General features: G+C 41.1%; 1 protein-coding gene across 2 annotated transcripts in view; it reads right to left on the bottom strand.

Moving 5' to 3' along the window:
* The window catches only part of GPC6 (glypican 6), a 1,199,462-nt gene that overhangs the window by 1,168,921 nt on the left and 9,744 nt on the right, over positions 1-20,797 (bottom strand). Inside the window, exon 1 of one of the 2 annotated variants that reach the window (XM_004054645.5) lies at positions 19,486-20,378. The exons of the other annotated variant lie outside the window; for it this stretch is intronic. Coding sequence (XP_004054693.2) covers positions 19,486-19,645 — 160 coding nt within the window. The 5' untranslated portion in view covers positions 19,646-20,378. Of the gene's footprint in view, positions 1-19,485; positions 20,379-20,797 lie in introns of those variants that run through there. 2 annotated transcript variants of the gene reach the window in all.

The following is a 20,797-nucleotide window of genomic DNA, read 5'->3' as shown; positions in this document are numbered from 1 at the left end:
AGGTATCTAAAAGCGATCTCAAAAATTCTGTCTTCTAAAATCAGTTCATTAATATAAACATCTCTTTAAAGAATTAGGAATCTCCTAAGGGTACTGCAAAGATACTAGAATGGTTTTTGTTGCAAGTTAGTTTCCAGTAGTTGTTTCTTTCATAATAAAATGTTACATTATACTTAAAATTTTTGTTAAATATTTGGCTGTAAAAAAAAAGAAAAGAAAAGAAAAGAAAAAAGAGAACAAATTACCAGAAATTTTAAATGTCACAGTTTTTTAAGTTTGAAAAACTCCCAATCATGGAGATTTGGGGGGGTAATTAGGATAAGCAAACAGCTAAAAGACAATTTTTTTTTTCCAGGAAAAAATGTAAGGCCTGTCATTTAAAAATACCTATAATGTGTGCATAGTGGCTTTCTTTTTTTTTTTTTTTTTGAGACAGAGTCTTGCTCTGCCACCCAGGCTTGAATGTAGTGGCACAATCTCGGCTCACTGCAAGCTCTGCCTCCTGGGTTCACCTCCTGCCTCAACCTCCCTAGTAGCTGGGAATACAGGTGCCCGCCACCACATCCGGCTAATTTTTTTGTTTTTTTAGTAGAGATGAGGTTTCACCGTGTTAGCCAGGATGGTCTCAATCATAGTGGCTTTTGTTAAGTTCATTTCACAAGTGCTAGTGACTTTGAGTTATTCTCATCTATTAAGAAAATAGTAAATAAAAGTTATTTATTATTATTATTTTTTAGAACACTTCAAGGTGTTTTCTTTGCAAAGAAAATGGTTGCCTCAACATCACTGCAATCTTAAGAAAAAAATACCTCTAGTTCCTTCAAATTCTGTGGAGAAGCACTGGCCCCTGCTAATCTCAGCTGTCCTGGGGGCACAAAGAGAGGAAGCCAATTGCTTGATAAACCTAAAACTATGATGTAAGGAGCAAACATGCAACTAGTAAAGCCTAGAGAGTGCAGGTGTGCATGCCCAGAATGTATTATGCTATATCTTTAATTCAATGTGTACAAAATGCAGAGTGACCAGCTCTAAATGTAGTCGCCTTGCATAACAGTCTAAAAGTCAGGGGAAATGGCTAGATCTGTGCCTGAGAGGTTAGGATAGGAAAAACAGCTCAAGGAGGAGGTTGGGGGGATGGAATTCCTCTTGACCAGAAATCTCAACAGGACCAAAAAATAATTAAGAGTCATAGGTACCAACAGAAGGCATACCATATTAGTAAGAAAAATAGGATCCTGTGGTGAAAGAAACCTGAAATGCCATTGCCCATTTCCCATTTAAAGCAATGTGGAGAGCCCCTTCTACTTAGGAAGAAGAATCGTTGGCCTCTTTTGTTCCAGGCAGACATGGGATAGACTGCTCTGGTCCCATTCTGCTCTTTTCCTTAGTCCCTCTAGGGGCTCATGTAAACTTTTTTAAAGTATGCGGGGAGATCTAAGTAGTACAACTTGTAGCAGTAACACACTTTGTGGGTGGAGATTCTCACCCACAACCAATGTAAAAAACAATACAAAAACCATTATCCAAAAGGTGACTGCCCACTCTGAAAGAAATCCATATTTAAAACCACAATGAATGGCAACCAGAGTATGAGCCCCAGAGACTCAAAGTATGATACCTGACCCAACAACATCAGCATCACCTGAGAACTTGTTAGAAACGCAAATTACAGACTCCAGGCCAGAACTACTACTGAATCAGAAACTCTGGGAGGTGGAGCCCAGCCATTTGTGTTTTGCAAGCCTTTCAGTGATTCTGGTGCATAGTAAAGTTTAGGAAGCTCACTGCTCTACATCACTCATTCTCAATCCTGGGAGCACATCTAAATTAGGAAATTATGGAAGGAGGGAAAGAATGAAGGAAGGAAGGAGCGAAGAATAGAAGAAGGAAGGACTGTGCCCTTTCCCAAATCAATTAAATCAGAGTATCCAAAACTGAATAACGGTGCTCAAGTATAGATAATTTTCAGTGCCCCACATTACAGCCTAGAAGACTGTTAAATTTTAAGGAATTTTGTGAACTGGCTGTTAAACTGTTGGTAGCTTGAAATTGTTCATGGTGAGAACATTTATACCACAAAACTTACCAAATGCTATGAATCAGTGTCCCCTCCACACCCAGGCAGTTGTTAATACCTAATCAGTTCATCACTGGCCAGGGTTGAGAAATACTGGACTAAAGTGACAATGCCAAATACCTCATTAATTCAGACAGCCTCGGCAGTTTCTCTCAATTTCTCAATTACTACTCGATTTATTGGGATTCTTATTAAGATTATGAAGTTTTTTTTTGAAGATGGCAGATTAGAGGCTTTGTTAGTGTGCCTCACCCTTTTGAAAAGAGCAAAATAGTATGTAGAGATTCACGCTGTGCACTTTTATCTAAGAAGGAACAGAGGAACTCAAGAGAAAAAGTGAAAGAAAGTTTGGATACTGTGAAAGGAGCAGTAGGCAGCAGGCTGCACTGTGAGTCAGGCAGAAAACTGCAGTCTTTGGAGCGTGAAAGGGGGAGAGACTGTCTCCTTCATACACATTCCCATTGGGGAGCCGCTTAATCCAGGCCATGGGGGAGCTCCTTAACCCTACCGGGTGCTAGAGCTGATTTGGGGAGCAGTGGGGAGAAGGAGCAGCATGGAGAAGTGCCTTGCATGCCCTCCCAGGCGCCAGGAGGGGCAGAAGGAAGACACTCCTAATCCAACTCACAGACGCCCACGTGAAAATCTGCTAGCTAACTCAGGAGATGGCCACAGGCTGAAAGAAGCTCCCAAGCGAGATTTGCAACCTAATCTTAAGCATAAAGCATGCTTCTGGCATGGACACAGGAGCCAGGTGCCCCTGCTTCGTGGGCCGAACTAGAAGGGGTGTGGCCTAAGAGCTGCGGTTTCTGTCTTGGGGGGGAAGTCTTGCAGTGTGTGGCAGTCTTGCACTGTGGGACCCAGCCGGCCCTTGCAGCTTTCTGCCAGCAGAAGTCTGTGGGTGTGAGATCTGCCTTGTCAAAGGCATGGGAGCTGGGTGGGTCTCATTGCCACCTGCTGCCCGGCTCCCAGCGTGGACTCTTTTATGCAGCGAAAGTGGTTCCATTCCTCTCTGAAACATTACCCCAGTGGCCAGGGAATTTCCCACTGACTCCCATCAGGGCTCCTGCTTGCACTCACACTTAGGGAGCCAAAGCACGGGACTGCCTGACCCAGCCCCCACCCAGCCTTTCCCCTCCAGCCACCTTGGCAGCAGAACACAGACAGGGCCTTTTAGGAGTTCCACGGCCCTGCCCATCACGCAACATCTGAGTGCTTCCCCTGAATAACACAGGCCAAGCATCCCATGGCCACCCCAGCAGCTGGTTCTCTCCTACAAGCGCTACCTCCTGGCCCGACTTCACCCAGCACAGCCCATTACAACATCTTCTGACACAGTAACACAGTGCTTGTGAAGGAGAGAACTCTTCTTTGACCTCAGCTAACACCATTGTCCACACCACCCCAGCTACCCAGGAGGACTTGAGCCTGCTCGCATGCCCAGTACATTGATGCGACAGCTGGCAAGTGAGAAAGCCACCAAACCACACCAAATAGCCTTATTTAGAATTCCTGAACAGACCAAGACAGACCTACAGAGCCCACACCGCTCCCCTGCCACCCCCATCAGAGCTGGTGCTCGCACCTGCCACTGGGAAACCGGAGAGGACAGGTCAGCCTGGTCCAGCTCCACCCATATCACTTGCCTCTGGAGCTAAGAGCAAAGCCCAAGCTACTGCAAGTCCTGTAGACCAGTCCATGGCCTGAGGGATCACAGGGCTTTTCTAGACGGCTGACTAGAGACATGGGTGAACAATTCCCTTCAGAACAACAACAACAACAAAAACGAATTACAGGTGAATGTGAATAACCATAGCCTAAATGGAGTGTTAAGGGGAGATTGTTGGAGCCCATTGGAAAGTTCATTGGAAGAATCTACAGCATACACAAAAATTAAGGACTCAAGAAGCTTGCAGAGGTCAAATCAAGAGAGACTTAGTATTCTGTGGAAAGGGTAGGTGGGAATGCTCTTGGCCTCTCTAGCCCTTACAGCAGACTGCTGGTATCCAAACTCAAGGAGAGCTTTTTTACCATGAGCCCAAGTACTGGAGCGGGCCACGATCTGGGGACTTCTCGAGGGCATTATATTGGGCTACCATCTCAAACAGGGTCCCTTCCTGTTCCCCCTGGTCCCAACCTGTAGTAGCAGGTGCCATACTGAGTGTGCACCCATTGCGAGACTTTGTTCTGCTCAGGGACTTCCAACCCTTGTGTCTTCACATCACAGGATCCCTTGTAGACATGCCTCAGTACCAACCTGGATTGTGGCAACCCCACATGGTGGCTAGACCCAGAGGAACAGCAGGATTCACAGTGGTCTGGCCCCCAGGGATTGTCATACCTAGGGAAAGGGGGAGTGCATCATACCAAGGGAGCACCCTGTGGGACAAAAGAAACAGAGTGCAGGCTTTTCTGTGTCCGTGAACTTGCTGCTTGTGGGCTAGGAGCAGCTGCAACTCTTTCAGCAGAGGGATGGGCACAGTGCTTAGCTCAGTGGGAAGACTGCAATTCTTCCCCAGCAGTCGAGCAGCCCCAGTACTCATGAAGGGACGTAGAGGGGACTTCTCCCCCTCACCCACTGCTGCAGACACAGCCAGGATGTCTCCTGTAGGAGCTTGGCTTGGGTGCATCTGTAGATGGTCTCTATAGAGCATTTTGGGGTGACTGTGTCCCCACAGGATGTGTGTCCTCTGGGGTCAGGCTTGCAAGAGGAGTAGAGCCCTGCTCCCTCTCTATACAAAATGTCAGCATTCCTGAAGATGGAAAGATGCTTGTCTAATCTGAATATCCAGAACACTGGGACAGGAGGATGATAGGGAGTTGGGTTGTTTTTTGCCAGGCTTGTAGTAGAGCTGAGGTAGCACCCTTCCTTTCACCTATGAAGACCTCAGTGCATTTCATGGGAACTCCCTAGGCTACATCCATCAGGGCTGGGATGTGTGCCCACCATTGTGGTATTGCATATACCCACCTACCTCAGCCACAGCCAATTCTTACCCACGAACACCTCTAATCAAACTGAAGACTAAATTGTTCAACCCAGTGAAAAAAATACTGGGGAAAAAAGTACACATCAAGAGGAATAAAATAAGCTTCATGAGACCTCTGCCATTCCAGCACCACAGGAGACAGTGGCCCTATTCACACACCCACTACATTGCTACTATAAGCACGACCTAAGAAAGCCATCAGACAAAATTCTGTATAACCAAGGAACTTACACAGAGTCTTTGCAACTGAAATTACCCAGACCCAAAGCTAGGGAATCATAAACTATACACATTATAGTTATATCCTCAAGGAGAAAAAAAAAACCCAGTCCAGTCAAAACTCAATTCAAAAATAATAAGAAGAAACAATTCTATCCAGATGAGAAGGAAGCAGAAAAATAATTCTGGCAATATGAAAAGCAGAGTTTTGCAATGCCCTCAAAAGATCACATTAACTCTTTAGCAATAAATCTAAACCAAAATGAAATCTTGGAAATAGCAGATAAAGAATTCAAAATATTGATCATAAAGTTTCTGAATGAGATCCAAGAGGAAGTCAAAACCAACATAAAGAAATCAAGAAAACAACTCAAGATACGAATGAAAATTTTCCAAGGAGATAGATTTTTAAAAATCAAAAAATCAAAACAAAACAAAACACAGAACTTCTGGAAATGAAAGACTCATTTAGGGAGTTACAAAACGCAGTGAAAAGTTTTACCAAGAGACTAGACCAAGCAAAAGAAATAATTTCAGAGCTTGGATATAAGGCTTTTGGGTTTACCCAACCAAACGAAAACAAAGAAAAAAGAATCAAAAGAAATGAATACAGTCTCCAACAAATATGGGATTCTCTAAAACATCCAAACCCTATAATCATAGGTATTCCTGAAGGAGAAGAAGAAAAAGTAGAAAGTTTGGAAAACCTATTTGAGGGAATATTTGAGGCAAACTTGTCTGGTCTTGATAGAAATTTAAACATCCAGACATAAGAGGCTCAAAGAACTCCTGGGAGATTCATTGCAAAAAGAATATCAGTAAGGCATGTAATCATCAGGTTATCTAAAGTCAACATGAAAGAAATACTAAGACTACTGAGACAAAGGCATCAAAACTTATAAAGGAAAATCTGTCAGACTAATGGCAGACTTCCCAGCAAAAACTCACAAGCCAGAGGGGATTGGAATCCTATCTTTAGTCTTCTTAAACAGAGTAATGGTCACCAAGAATTTTGTATGGTGCAAAACTTAGTTTCATAAATGAGGGAGAAATAAGGTCTCTCCCAGTAAAGCAAACTCGGAGAGAATCTGTCACCACTAGACTGGACCTACAAGAAATGCTCAAAGGAATTCTAAACATCAGAATGAAAGTTCTATATGCACCAGTATAAAAAACATTCAAAAGTATAAAACTCACTGCTTATAAAATAGTAACATGATGGAGAATACAAAACAACTAGGTAGCAATCAACATGATGACTGGAAGAGTATTTAATATATTACTATTAACTTGGAATATAAATGATCTAAATGCCCCACTTAAAACATAAGATTAGTGGAATTAATTTAATAAGCACAATCTAAGTATATGTTGCCTTCAAGAGACCCACTTAACTTGTAAAGATTCTTATAGACTCAAGGTAAAGGAGTGGAACAAAATATTCCACACAAATGGCATCCAAAAATGAGCAGCACTGGTCATTCTTATATCAGATAAATCAGACATTAAATCAACAAAAGTAAATAAATAAATAAATAATAAAAAGACATAGAAGGTCATTATATAATGATAGTTGGTCAACTCAACAAGAAGAGATAACAACCTTAAATAAACATACACCTAACACCAGAGCTTCCGGATTTGTAAAACAAATACTAATGGATTTAATAAAAGAGAAATACAGCAATACAGTCATAGTGGGGGACTTCAACACAACACTAGCTAGATCATTGAGGCAGAAAGTCAACAAAGGAACACTTGCCATAAACTGGATTCTAGGACAAATGGACCTAACAGAGGCTTACAGACCATTCTACACCAAACTAGAGAATATACATTCTTGTCATAAGCACATGGAATAGTTTCCAGGATAGACCATACAACAGGCCACAAAACAAGTTCCAATAAATTTTTAAAAATAAAAATCATATCAGGCATCTTCTCAGACTACAGCAGAATAAACCTAAAAATCAATTCCAAGAGGGATTCCCAAAACTATACAAATATGTGGAAATTAAATTATCTGCTCCTGAAGGATTTTTAGGTCAATGACAAAATCAACATTAAAATTAATAATTTTTTCAAAATGAATGATGACAGTGACACAAGTTATCAAAATCTTTGGGATACTGTAAAAGCAGTACTAACAGGAAAGCTTATAGCACTAAATGTCTACATCAAAAAAGACAAAAAGATCACAAATTGACAACCAATGTCACACCTCAAGGAGCTAGAAAAACAAGACAAACCAAACCCAAAGGTAGCAGAAAAGAAATAACAAATATCAGAGCAGAACTAAACAAAACCGAAACTGAAAAAAAAATACAAAGATCAATGAAATGAAAAGTTGGATCTTCGAAAAGATAAAATTGATAAATCACTAGCTAGATTAACCAGGAAAACAATAGAGAAGATTCAAATAAGCTCAATCAGAAATAAAAATAGAAACATTACAACTGATACCACAGAAATACAAAAAATGATCTGAGATGATCTTTTGTATTTCTGTGGTATCAGTTGTAATGTCTCCATTTTCATGGATCTGATGTTCTATGAACATCTCTAAGCACACAAACTAGAAAATCTAGAGTAAATGAATAAATTTCTGGAAACACAAAACCCCAAGCTTGAATCAGAAAGAAATAGAAATCCTGAACAGACAAATAACAAGTAGTGAGATCAAATCAGTAATTTAAAAAATTTTCCAACAACATGAAGCCCAGGACCAGCTAGATTCATGCTGAATGTGACCAGACATTAAAAGAAGTGATACCAATCCTACCAAAACTATTTCAAAAGATTGAGAAGGAGGAAATCCTAACCCATCCTATGAAGCCAGTATCACCCTGATACCCAAGTCAGGAAAGACACGACAAAAAAATAAAACTGTGGGCTGAGATCTCTGATGAACATAGATGCAAAAATCCTCAACAAAACATAGCAAACCAAATACTATAGCACAACAAAAGGATAATTTGCCAGGATCAACTAAGCTTCATTTCAGGAATGCAAGGATGGTTCAACATATGCAAGTCAACAAATGTAATTCACCACATAAACAGAATTAATAACAAAAGCTATATGGTCATTTTAGCAGATGAAGAAAAAGCATTTAATAAAATTCAGCATCACTTCATGATAAAAACCCCCAAGAAACTAGGCATAGAAGGAGCATACTTCAAAATAATAAAAGCCATATATGACACACCCACAGTGAACATCATACTGAAGGGGGAAAAGTTGAAAGCATCCCCCTATAAGAACATTTCCCTTAATAAGTGGAACAAGACAAGGATGCCCACTTTCACTACTTCTATTGAACATATACTGGAAGTCCTCAGAGCAACTATCCAAAAGAAAGAAATAAAAGGCATTCCAGTTAGAAAAGAGGAAGTCAAACTATGTCTGTTTGCCAATGATATGTTCCTATACCTAAAAAAACCCTAAAGACTCCTCCAAAAGACTACTGGATTTTGTAAATGAACTCAGTAATATCTCAGGTTACAAGGCCAACCCATGCAAATCAGTGGCACTGCTATATACCAATAATGACCAAGCTTAGAATCAAATCAAGAATTCCATCCCATTTACAATAGCTGCAAAACAATAAAATTTTTATTTTAAAGTATAAGGAATATATTTAACCAAGGATGTGAGAGATCTCTACAAGGAGAGCTACAAAACGCTGAGGAAAGAAACTGTAGATCACACAAACAAATGGAAAAACACCTCATGCTTATGGATTGGAAGAATCAATATTGTGAAAATGACCATACTGCCAAAAGCATTCTACAGATTCAATGCAATTTCTATCAATATACCAATATAGTTTTTCACAGAGTTAGAAAAAGCAATCCCAAAATTCATATGGAACCACAAAGAGCCCAAGTAGCCAAAGCAATCCTAAGCAAAAAGAACAAAGCTGAAGGAATTACATCACCCAACTTCAAATTATACTACAATGCTATAGTAGCCCAAATAACATGGTAATAGTGTAAAAATAGACACATAGACCAATAGAACAGAATAGAGAACCCATAAATAAAGCCTAATCCCTACAACCAATGAATCTTTGACAAAGCAGACAAAAACATACACTGGGGAAAGTACACCCTATTCAACAAATGGTCCTGAGAAAACTGTCTAGTCACATGCACAAGAATAAAACTGGATCCCTATCTCTCAAGATATGAAAAAATAACTTAAGATGAATTAAAGACTTAATTGTAAGACCTGAAACCATTAAAATTATAGAATGAAACCTAGGAAAAAGTCTTCTGGACATTGGCCTAGGCAAAGAATTTATGACTAAGACTCCAAAAGCAAATGAAATAAAAACAAAAATATATAAGTTGGACTTAATTAATCTAGCAAGCTTCTGCATAGCAAAGGAAATAATCAAAAGAGTAAACAAACTACAGAATGAAAGAAAAGATTTGCAAACTATGCATCTGACAAAGGACTAATACCTATAATCTACAAGGATCTCAAACAAATCAGCAAGAATAAAATGAATAATCGCATTAAAAAGTGTGTAAATGACATGAAGAGACATTTTTCAAAAGAAGACACACGAATGGGCAAAAACGTGAAAAAATGCTTAACATTACTAATTATCATGGAAATGAAAATTAAAACTACAATGAGATACCACCTTATCCTAGTCAGAATGGCCATTATTTAAAAAATCAAAAAACAATAGATGTTGATGTAGATGTGGTGAAGAGGGAATGCTTATATACTGTTGGTGGGAACGTAAATTAGTGCAACTTCTACAGAAAACAGCATGGAAATTTCTCAAAGGACTAAAAGTAGATCTACCATTCAATCCAGCAATCCCACTATTGGGTTTATCTAGTCAAAGGAAGAGAAGTCATTTTATCAAAAAGACAACTACACTCATATATTTATCACAACACAACTCACAACTGCAAACAGGGAATTCTACCTAAGTGCCCATGAAACAATAGTGGATAAAAAGAATTTGGAATATATATACTATGGAATACTACTCAGCCCTAAAAAAATGAAATCATGTCTTTTGCAGTAACTTGGATGGAATTGGAGGCCATTATCCTAAATGAAGTGACTCAGGAACAGAAAACCAAATACCACGTTTTCACTAATAAGTGGGAGATAAGTATGCATACACAGGGGCACATAGAGTGGTATAATGCAGCAGTCCCCAACCTTTTTGGCACCAGGGACTGGTTTCATAAAAGACAGTTTTTCCATGGATTGGTGGGGATGGTTTGGATATGAAACTGTTTCACCTCAGACCATCAGGCATTAGATTCTCATAATGAGCACGCAACCTACATCCCTCGCATGCACAGTTCACGATAGATTTCATGCTCCTATGAAAAGCTAATGCCGCTGCTGATTCGACAGGAGGCAGAGTGCAGGCAGTGATGTTCACTTGCCTACTGTTACCTCCTGCTGTATGGCCCAGTCACTAACAGGCCACACACCGTTACCAGCCCATGGCCTGGGGGTTGGGGATCCCTGGTATAATAGACACCGGAGACTAAGAAGTAGGGAGGGTGGGAAGAGGGTGAGGGATGAAAAATTTGCTCTTGGGTTCAATGAACACTATTTGGGTGACAGGTACACTAAAAGCTCAGAATTCACTACTATATAATTCATCCATGTAACCAACAACCACTTGTACTCCTAAAGCTATTGAAATTTAAAAGAATAACAAAAAAAAAGGATAATGAAGATTAGCTAAGCCATGCTATGATCATCAGCTCCCATCTGAGGGTCCAGGTGAAAGACCATATCCTTTTGCCTTCCCTTCTAGTTACAGGCATAGGAGGCAATTCTGAAATGAGAAGGGTGGGCATCTCTGCTGGTGGACTGTTGAGAGTTGTCTGCCTCATCAAGGAAGAGACATGTGGGAAGAAATCATTTCTTTCTGTGCCTCTAGGCATTGTCATGAAGCCTTAGCTCCTGGAACTCTAGCCATCATCTTGTGTTTATGTGGAGGTGATCTGGTGGAACAAGGATCTGAGAGCCAAAAGACAGAGAGAACCTGGCACCCTGTTGATACTGCAATCTTACAGCTTTCTCACTCCTGCAAGAGCTCTGCACTGGGACTTCTTGTTATGTGAAATAACGGCTTGCCCTGACTATGTAAGCCAGTTGAGTCAGGAATTTCTGTGACCTGCTGCCAAAAGTATCTTAACTGACACAGACTACTTGAGTTGAGAGTTTCAACAGCTCATCCTCTAAACTCTTTCATTGGAATTTCTAAGCAGCAGAGTGAAGTTTTTAATTTTTTAAAATTTCCCCTTTTAATCTTGTTTCTTCCTTCTCTCATGGCCTTATTCACCCCTTCTTCACTCCTCTCATCCTCCTCTGAGACCTTGGCAATCTCCTGCCTAAGCCTCTAAAATTTAAGTGTCTCCTAGCTGTCCTTCTTCCCTCCCCCGGGGCCTTTAATGATCTTTTCTCTAATCCATCCTGTGATACTGCTTGCCTAATCCAAAACAATAGTTTCATCATGTCACCTCTCTGCCAAGAACCTGAGATGATGACCCACTTTCTGTCATATAAAGCCTAGAATTTTCAAGGCCCTCCAAAAATCCAATCCCACCCTATCTATTCAATATCAGATTCCTTTCTGTGCTCTCCTCTGCACACCCTATTTTGCTCACATATTTAATTACTCCCTAACTGCCTCCTTCTTTCATGGCCCTTTGTCAAATGCTACCCGTCCTTCAAGGCTCCAATTAAATTTTGCCTCCTCCTTTCAGCTTCAACCTCTCAGCTTCAAAATCAGTCATGATATTTGGTACTTAGATTAAAACAATGCTATGTCAGTAGCTTAAGTACCAAATATCATTACTGATGGAAATTATGGTACAATTTGATTAATTCTCCATTAGGGTAAAAAATTTGAAGTTTTTTTTTCACTGACAGAGCAGAAAGTACTGTGACTTAAATTTCATAGTGAATTGTAGCTGATTACATGTATTTTGATAGTTCTACACTTTTGAGAGTTAGCAATTCATCTGATCCTATTTGAGAAATCTCTTTCTCTCAGTGACACTGATACTGTTAATAGTCTTCTGCTGGTTTAATGATATTGAGTTTTGTCTCCATTATGAAGCACACAAAAACTATGCTAAAGTATTTTTATTGCCATGGTAATTCAATTAACATTTCTGGGACACTTACTTCTCTCTTAATTCTCTCTTCCTTCCCTTTCTCTCTCTCTCGCACTCTCTCTCTCACACACACACACACACATACACAAACACACAACCCAGTCCTTATTGTCAGTCACATAGTAGATGCTAAGTAAGTAACTTTGATCCATTTCACCTACTAAGTATTTCTTGAATCCTTCCTATTTCCATGGTCACCACTCTAGTCCTAGCTAGCCTCTCCTCCTTTTCCTGTATGTTTTTTCCCCTCAATCCTTTCTCTATAGAGCAACCAATGTAATATTTCAAAACTGTATCCAATCCTGATTAAAACACTTATTCAACAGCTTCTTAAGGGACTCAGGCTAAAGGCCAAAGTCACTGTAGTGAGTTTGAGGGATGTCAGGGCTGATGGGGGTGGGGGAGGACGACATGACCCCCAGTTGGCAGTAGCACACAGTGAGCTTAATTTGGAAGACACTTTGGTTGCACGTGAAGGAAAGTCCCTCACAGCATGAGACCTTGCAGGGCTAACAAACGGGCCACCACCCAAAAGGGCAGAAGGTCAAGGAACTCCCAGGGGAGAAGGGCATTATGACCCAGGCAATGTCATCAGCAACAGGGTAGACAGCCTCAGGGCCAGAGAGCTGCTAAGGGCTGCAGCAGCTAGGAGTCTTTGATCACCCCAGGGTTGTCTTACATATGGCTAGCAGACAGGTACAGTTTTACAGAGCGCACAAGGCAAACATGCTCTAAATGGTTAAAAATCTGCTTCCTTGTGCTATATTTGAAACAACTGGATGTGTAGAAACTTGACTTTAGCACTACTGGGCTTTTTAGCTAAAGGTTCAGGTCTGCTGTGAAAAAGGGAACAACTTAGGGTCAAGAAGCAGGAGTTACCTTTGGATTATTTCCGTCTATGTAAGTCATTAACCTGACCTTTGGGCCCCCTTCTCCAGTCTCCCACACCCCTCTCCCCACTCACTGACCAGTCTCCCCAGGGACTGGAACCCTCCTCACGTTTGCAGGGTATTCTCACCACACAGGAAATTTGTGCCCCTTCCACACTCCTGCTTCCTTACTGAAGGGCGCCCATGCTTCAGATCCCATTATTCTGCCTCTGATTTGATCAAATGCTCCTATAAAATGCTTTCACAGTGCCAGGTGTCCTCAGTGCTATGCATTTATCTCAGTTGCAATTAATTCATTGTGAATGGTGTCCTTAATTTCTGCTTCCCTGCTGGGATTCAAATTCCCTGGGGTTCTACCCCCAGAACCTGGTACAATGACTTACCCATAGTAGGTATACAATAAATACTCATTGCATGAAGAAAAAATGCCTAGAAGAAAGAGAGAATGGGTTATTAAAATACCCAATAACCTGAATAATGTGAAAGTGTGAAACCAAATTTTGATTTTTCTTTTTTTTTTTGGCTACTAACTGGCACATTCATTTAAAACATATTTTTCATCCATGGTTATTAAAAATTCTTAGATATTTTCATCCAGGATTATTAGAATTTTAAAATATTTACGCAAGTCTCACCACTATGAAACCCTTTATTACAAATATATGATCCCAGGGAGTCAATAGTACTTTCAAACTCTACTATATATATCATCGAAAATTGAATAATACTGGAGAAATCTATGAAAATATTTAAAGTTAAATTATGTACCAGCTCAAGAATTTAACATAGCAGAATTTAGTCTGTAAAGAAATACAATCACCAAGTTTAAAAGAATATTAAATCACTGTTTATACTGGCAAGATAAATCTAAATCACCTTACTGGCCTTTCTAGAAGTAATTTGAAAGATGTGAATTAAGTGGGGGTAAAGGTTGTTCTTATACTGTTATTTTTGTGGGTTTCAATATAAGATCAAAAGATTAAAATCATTTTTAAAGCAATTAATTTATTATAATGTTTACCCTAAACTCATATTTCTATACAAAACTAGTGATTGAAGTTAGGTCATTTTAGGTTAAAACTACTCAATAATTTTGTGTTTTATAAGTGTTCGTAAATTTCATCCATAATTTTAAAAGAACACTAGTCACTTTCTTACATAATTTATGGCACAATCTTTATGCCATAATACTTAAAGAACATAATGCTGTACATTTTAAATCAATTTTGACAGTGGCCTATATTTCTACTCACAAGCTATTATTAAGATACAATGCAGTTGAGAGATATTTTATGTAAAAAAGTATATCAGTCAACTCAAATGAACTCTTGTTCCCAACGATGACATATTATCCTCTAATTAAATCAGCTAAGATAACTCACAATCGCTCTAAAATTAATTCCCAAATCAAGAGTTTAACAAGTGGCACTTCTAATAGCCCAACTTTTAAATTGCTTTGATACCTGGAATTAATGTGATTCTTTTAGAAATCTAGTGACTTGTAGAATCATTACAAAAAACAAAAATTGAAGTTCACCTCACTCATTTGTGACTTACACTGTCCTTCCAAAAACTTTTAAAGAAATCAGCTAACTAAACAGGGGGCAAAGAAATAAGAAATCTTTGAACCAGGCAGATAAACAGAAATTAAACAATTTATCTCAAACTACGATATTTACTGTGGCTTTAAAGAGTAAGAGTTACCAAACACTGTTTTCCATTTAAGTTAATGTGATATCTCCATGGAAACTGGAAAAAAAAAAGTTGTGTAAATTGTAAATGTATTAAATTAGTTGGTTTGCTGGGGGAGCAGACAGAACGAGAGGTTTCCAGAGAAAGGAACGCCCACTGGGCAAAGGTCAGTGAAAAGGAAACATTATGTATTTTGAAACAAGCAAATAATCTTTTTAAACTGTAGATTTTTAGATAAATACTTGATAAATTAATATCAAATAGATGAAGAGTTTAGTGCTTTTTTAATATCCAGCTGTAACCCAACTCTCAAAATACCTGGGACAGAAAAAGTTGCAAAATAAATATTGAAAACAGAGCTAGTTACATTTTTTTTTTTCTAATCTGTGGAGATAAATGTTCTTACTCCCTCTAGCCCCATGAATAACTTTCCAGCAAGAGCTTTGTTGGACTAACCCAATATTTCAATAGGCCTAGTATACTGAAAGAAACCAAGACATGTACTTTAGTTTCTGTGTTTTATGTAACTATATCTTGCCAGAAAACGTTCAGAAAAAGGCATAAACGCATGAACCATTTAATGGTGGTAGCATGGCCAATTCCTGAGAATACAAAATCCAAAGTCAAAGTGATATTGAGAATTAGAGACGTTGGAACAAAATCGAAACGTATTTAGCATGCAAAACTGGAAGGGATACATATATGTATATAGTGATTAATAATACCAGACTATATCTATATATATGAAATGAGGAAAGAATAGATTTTGCATGCATTCATTCAAAATAAATGGTGAATGTTTAATACTGTAAGGCAGTGAGCCAAGTTAGGTATATAGACCCTGGAGTCAGAGTGCCTGGGTTTGAACTGCAGCCTCATTACTTACTAGTTGAGTCACCCTTAGGTAAGTTTATTAAAGTTCCTGTCACACAGCCTTTTTATCTATAAAATGGGGTTAATGTGTAGTATCTACTAAGTTATTGGAAGAATTCAGTAAGGTGATATTATAAAGGTAATAATTTTTAAGTCGGTGATGGGCACATAGTAAATTCTATATAAGAGATTGTTAAATAATGTCACATTACATAAGTAATGAAAACATGATCATGTAGGCCAATAAGTCACTGTTAACTACAAAGTATTATAATTAATGATCCTAGCAAGACTCAAGGCATAAAACAGTGGCAGAGTAAGCCTGAAACAACATTCTCTGAATTTCCCAGAGTTTTAAGCAGGTGCTATTTTCAGTGGTAGAGTTCCTTTAGAAGTTTAGAGCCACCAACATGAGGAGGATTGGAAACTTAGGTCATAATTCTGATGAATGAGGAAAGACTAGAATGTTTCACACTGACCTTTGATGAGAATAACTCTCCTAACAAAGAACCTGATGATTCACTGCTCAGTATCTTCCCAGAGGATAGAACAAGAAAAAAATAAGCAAGCATATTGTGAAGGCTTTTGGCTAGATATCTGGAAACATTTCTATACCACAAGAATTGCTAAATATTAGAATGGATTGCTGAAAGGGGATCAAGAGTCTACTCCTTTGGAAGTTTTTCAAACAAGGATAAATGGAGTCTATCTGATCTCCTTGCCATGGTTTAAAATCAGTGCTGAGTGAAGACTGATGGTGCAAACTGCCCCTTGAAGGCCTCCTCCTTCCCAAGCATTCTCTGAAAGCATAACTTTATATATTACCTGTGATACTTCCTCATCTGTTGGGTTTCCATTCTATCCTAGAATAGAAAAGGGCAACACTATTTCACAATTGTGAGTTCTGAGTAAAACTTTGATAATGTCATGATGAAACATAATGTCCTTATTACTTCTCAAGTTATTTCACTAAGCAAGCTACCTGCAAGTAGCTTTCAATTAGAAACAGCTGTCATGAATCTGAAGTCTGAACAGCAATTCTTTTAAATTTATGTGCCCTGGCAGATTGAAGACACATGAAATTCTTCAAGCAAACCATTAGATGCCCAATCAAGGCAAAGGATAAAAAAGAGTTTAAGAAAAGATAACCACTTACACTAGATAATTAAATGTAAACAGTATCAAGAACTAGGGAGGAGAGATAGAGTGTGTTCCTGTAACAACAGGGTATATTTCCTAAGTGATTATTAAAACAGCAATAGGTAGCATTAAGTAAAGTTGATTTTGAAAAAACAAGTATACCCTTAAAAAACACAATTATCTTTCAATTCATTATTTTCCTATTAAATGTGCCTCTGACCCTGTGGTGACCTGCATCTTGATTATGTCTACCAGCATCAAAGGACACAAGGCTTAAAGCAAAGTTAACAGTATGCCCTTACTCATGGAAAGTAGGTGAGTTAAAAAAAAAAAAAGTGCACACATTTTAGAAATTCATAGCTAATAAGCAAACACTGTAATTGTAAAAAGGTGGGGAGGAAACCAAAAACAAAAACAAAAACCTCTTTAGTTAAATATCCACCGAAGAATTTACATGAACCCCTGGGAATGTTCTCAACAAACATTCATGGTGACTACAGAAATTGTTTTACACTGAAAATCTTCACTTTGATATTAAAGAGATGTGCCTGATGCTGAGGATGAACTCTAGTCTCCTGAGAGTCCCATTATCCGCTAAAGAATACCGAAGCAATTTTAAAATACCTAACTATTTTCTTCTTTGAGATATCTTATCTGAAATCATGTTGGGAAATATCTGTGTGCTTAAAAGATACCGTTTGAAAAAGCCCAGATTAAAGGAGGAAAAGTTCCTAGAAGAAGTGATCCATACTATAAACCTTTTAAAAAGTTGAATTCCCTGAGATTTGGGGAGGGAAAAAAAAGCGAAGCTGATCCTTATCAATTAATTAAAAAGAATGAAATAACAGTAGACAAAGGAGAAGGAGAGTTAAGAAACTTAAGGAGCTGTGGGGACAGTCGCTCTCTATTCATTGATTAACAAATTAAGGAGTTCTGGAAAAGAAGGAAGAAGTAACAAGGATAGAAAAGTAGCCTTATAATTCACCACAGATTCTAACTTAGACTCAGCAAAGGGAATGTCTGGCTCTGAACTGAAAAAGCTCCTTCTATATAATGAGCGTGGTAATTTGCGCCTCTTTTTTCCCCCCCTTTGGCAATGCTCAAATTTATTTAAATGTGTTCATTTCAGTGTAAGTAAAAACCCTCACTTCTACAGCTTGAAAATCATAAGAAAATAGTAATTCCTCAACGTATCGAAACTGTGATGTTCTAAGATATCTGCAAAATGTTTTTCATCCATCCACCAGTTATTTGGCAAAAAGCAGACAGAGGCTGATGGAAATTCAGCGTTTTGACTTGACGATCTGAGGTCACTAAGGACTTCAGCTGCCCGGTTTGAGCAGCCCGCGCCCTCGCAGCATCTCCTGGCCTCCCTCGGCCTCTCTCAGTTCTGTTCTTTAGCAGCCAAAGGATTATCTCTCCCCGACACGTTTCATTCACAGAGCCCCAGAGAAGCTCGGATTCGGTTGGAGCTAAGAGCCGGAAAACAAGCACCCAGACTGCCGCGCAAGTTGTCGGAGACCAAGTGCTACACACACTGGCGCCGAGAGAAAGGGTGGGCGCTCTCAAGCTCTTGGTGGAGCAATGCCAGTGGCCGAGCCTGCGGGGGACACGGGACCCCCGAACCCGGACCCGAATCCCCAGCTGAGCCACCCGCTAAAGTTGACTGTTCGCTGGCAGACGAGGCCAGCTCCAGACCGGGTGGCAGGGTGTCCCCGAGCCCTGAGTGGCCAACGGCAACTGGGGAAGCACTGAGGAACCCTAACGGGAAAGCCCGCCCCACATCTGAAACAGGCAGCCCGTGAAGTCCCCAAACCAGCCTTGAAATGCCGGCGTCCAGAGGCCAGGTCCCCGGCGAGAGTCCCTCCCAGCCTTGCCCGCCCCCGGCCCGAGCGCGGGGCGCTCTGTCGCCCGGAGGACAGGGATAGGGGAGAGAGGGGCTGGGGGAGCCCTCCGCGTCTCTCCACCGCCCCTGCCGGCGCAAGGGCGGGAGTGGAGAAGGCGCCACTCAAACTGTGGCGCTGGGCAAACTGCGGTCGCAGTTCTTCCAAGTTTGCCCGAACCAGAGCGCGGAGTGAGCGTCCGGCTCGGCTCTCCGTCTGCGCCTTGCAGCCGCGCCGGAGTGACCCGGGCTCCCTGGCCAGCCGGGCCTGAGCCATCAACTAAGGGGTAGAAGGGCGCGAGAGCAGCGGGAGGCGGGAGCCAGGGTGCTCCCGCGTGTGCACACAATGAGGCGGCGGAGACGCACACCTTCCCCCGCCGAAGAAGCCGCAGGAGCATCCGCCGCCCAACACGGAGACGCGGAGTCCCGTAGAGCGGAGGCAGAAAGTGAGCACCAACTCAGCAACAGGGGGAAGGAAGGGGACGCCGGGCGGCCAGTGGGACGTGCGGCAGCCGAGGGCTGCAGCCTGCCCCTGCAGCGCGCCCGCGCTTACCTGCGATCTCCTGGTAGGGGATGTCCGCCAGGCTGAATCCCTTGGCACCGTACGCCTGGCGGACCTCTCCGCAGCTCCGAGCCTTCACATCCGCCCCGGCGGGGAGGGAGAGCAGCAGCCCCAAGAGGGGAAGAATCACAGCCCCGATCCAAGAAGGCATGGTGCAACATACAAATCCAGCTCGGTAAACCCCACGGCCGGTGCGCTCTTCACCTTGCCCCTCAAGCCGAAAGCCCGCCAGAGGCAGCGGCGCGCTCCTCGCCGCTGCCCAGCGTCACCCCCTTCCGCCAGCCGAGGGGACGAGCAGCGCAGCCCTCTGGACTGCGCTCAGCAAACTTTTATAAGCCAGATGGAGGATGGCAAGCCAACAGGGGCTGGCTGGGAAGGCTGCTGCCTTGCTCCTCTAGCCCCCAGATGGAAACGGTGCAATCAAAACGAGGAGGAGAAGGAAAAGAAGTGTTTAAAAAACCACCATGGGGGTTCAGAGCTGCAATCCGAGTTCCGAGCCGCAGAATCCTGGAGCGCTGCGGGCTCGGCTCGCCGCAGTGTGCGGCGAAGGTGGGAACGCGCGCCGGCTCCCCCGGGAGGGAGATGGACAAGCGAGAGCGAGTGTGTGTGCGCGCGTGTGTCTGTTGGTGTGAGCGCGAGGTTCTTGGGGATGTGTGTGCGTGGAGGTATGTGTTGGGGATATACGAGATCTAGGGGAAACCTCAGCTTAACACAGGCTGTGGGAGCCTGTGAGAGTCCTCCTGAAATAGGAAGAGAGAAATCCTGGAGACAGTCACTGGAGGCAAGAGGGAAGGAGAAAGGAGGGGGGAGAAAGAAACGTGCTACACATTGCACAGCCGAAATTCACAGGCCGAGTCAAAGGCAAAACCTGGACTGGATCTCTTCCTAGTCGGTAGAAAGGGGAAAAAAAAGAAAAAGAAACGTACCTATTTTCTTATTCACTTCACATCCTTTATACCTATCTGAAATGACATCAATAAACAATCTAGAAAGACAAGGTAATTTTAAGTCATTAACATCTTATTAAGCTATTCTTATGGAGGTAAAGGATAACGCAGTTCCAATTGTTGCTCTTAATATGTGTCCCTGACCTACTGAAACACAAAGCCAGAGTGGAAATAGTCATATACGGGAGTTCATGGGTGGCAGAGCACAATCACGGCTCTAACTAGTTGCCTAATTTCTGTTTGACTTTGTTTTTTTCTAAAGGCACACATTACAGACTGGTAGTTCTTAATTTTTAAAGGTTTGGTTCTAGACTCAACAATTTCCCCTTTTTTTATTTCAAATATCTCATAGCCTT

Source organism: Gorilla gorilla, chromosome 14, assembly GCF_029281585.2.
Source record: "Gorilla gorilla gorilla isolate KB3781 chromosome 14, NHGRI_mGorGor1-v2.1_pri, whole genome shotgun sequence".
NCBI classification, from domain to species: Eukaryota; Metazoa; Chordata; class Mammalia; order Primates; family Hominidae; genus Gorilla; species Gorilla gorilla.
Note: the sequence above shows the minus strand (reverse complement) of the source record. Positions and strands in the feature narration are given on the sequence as shown.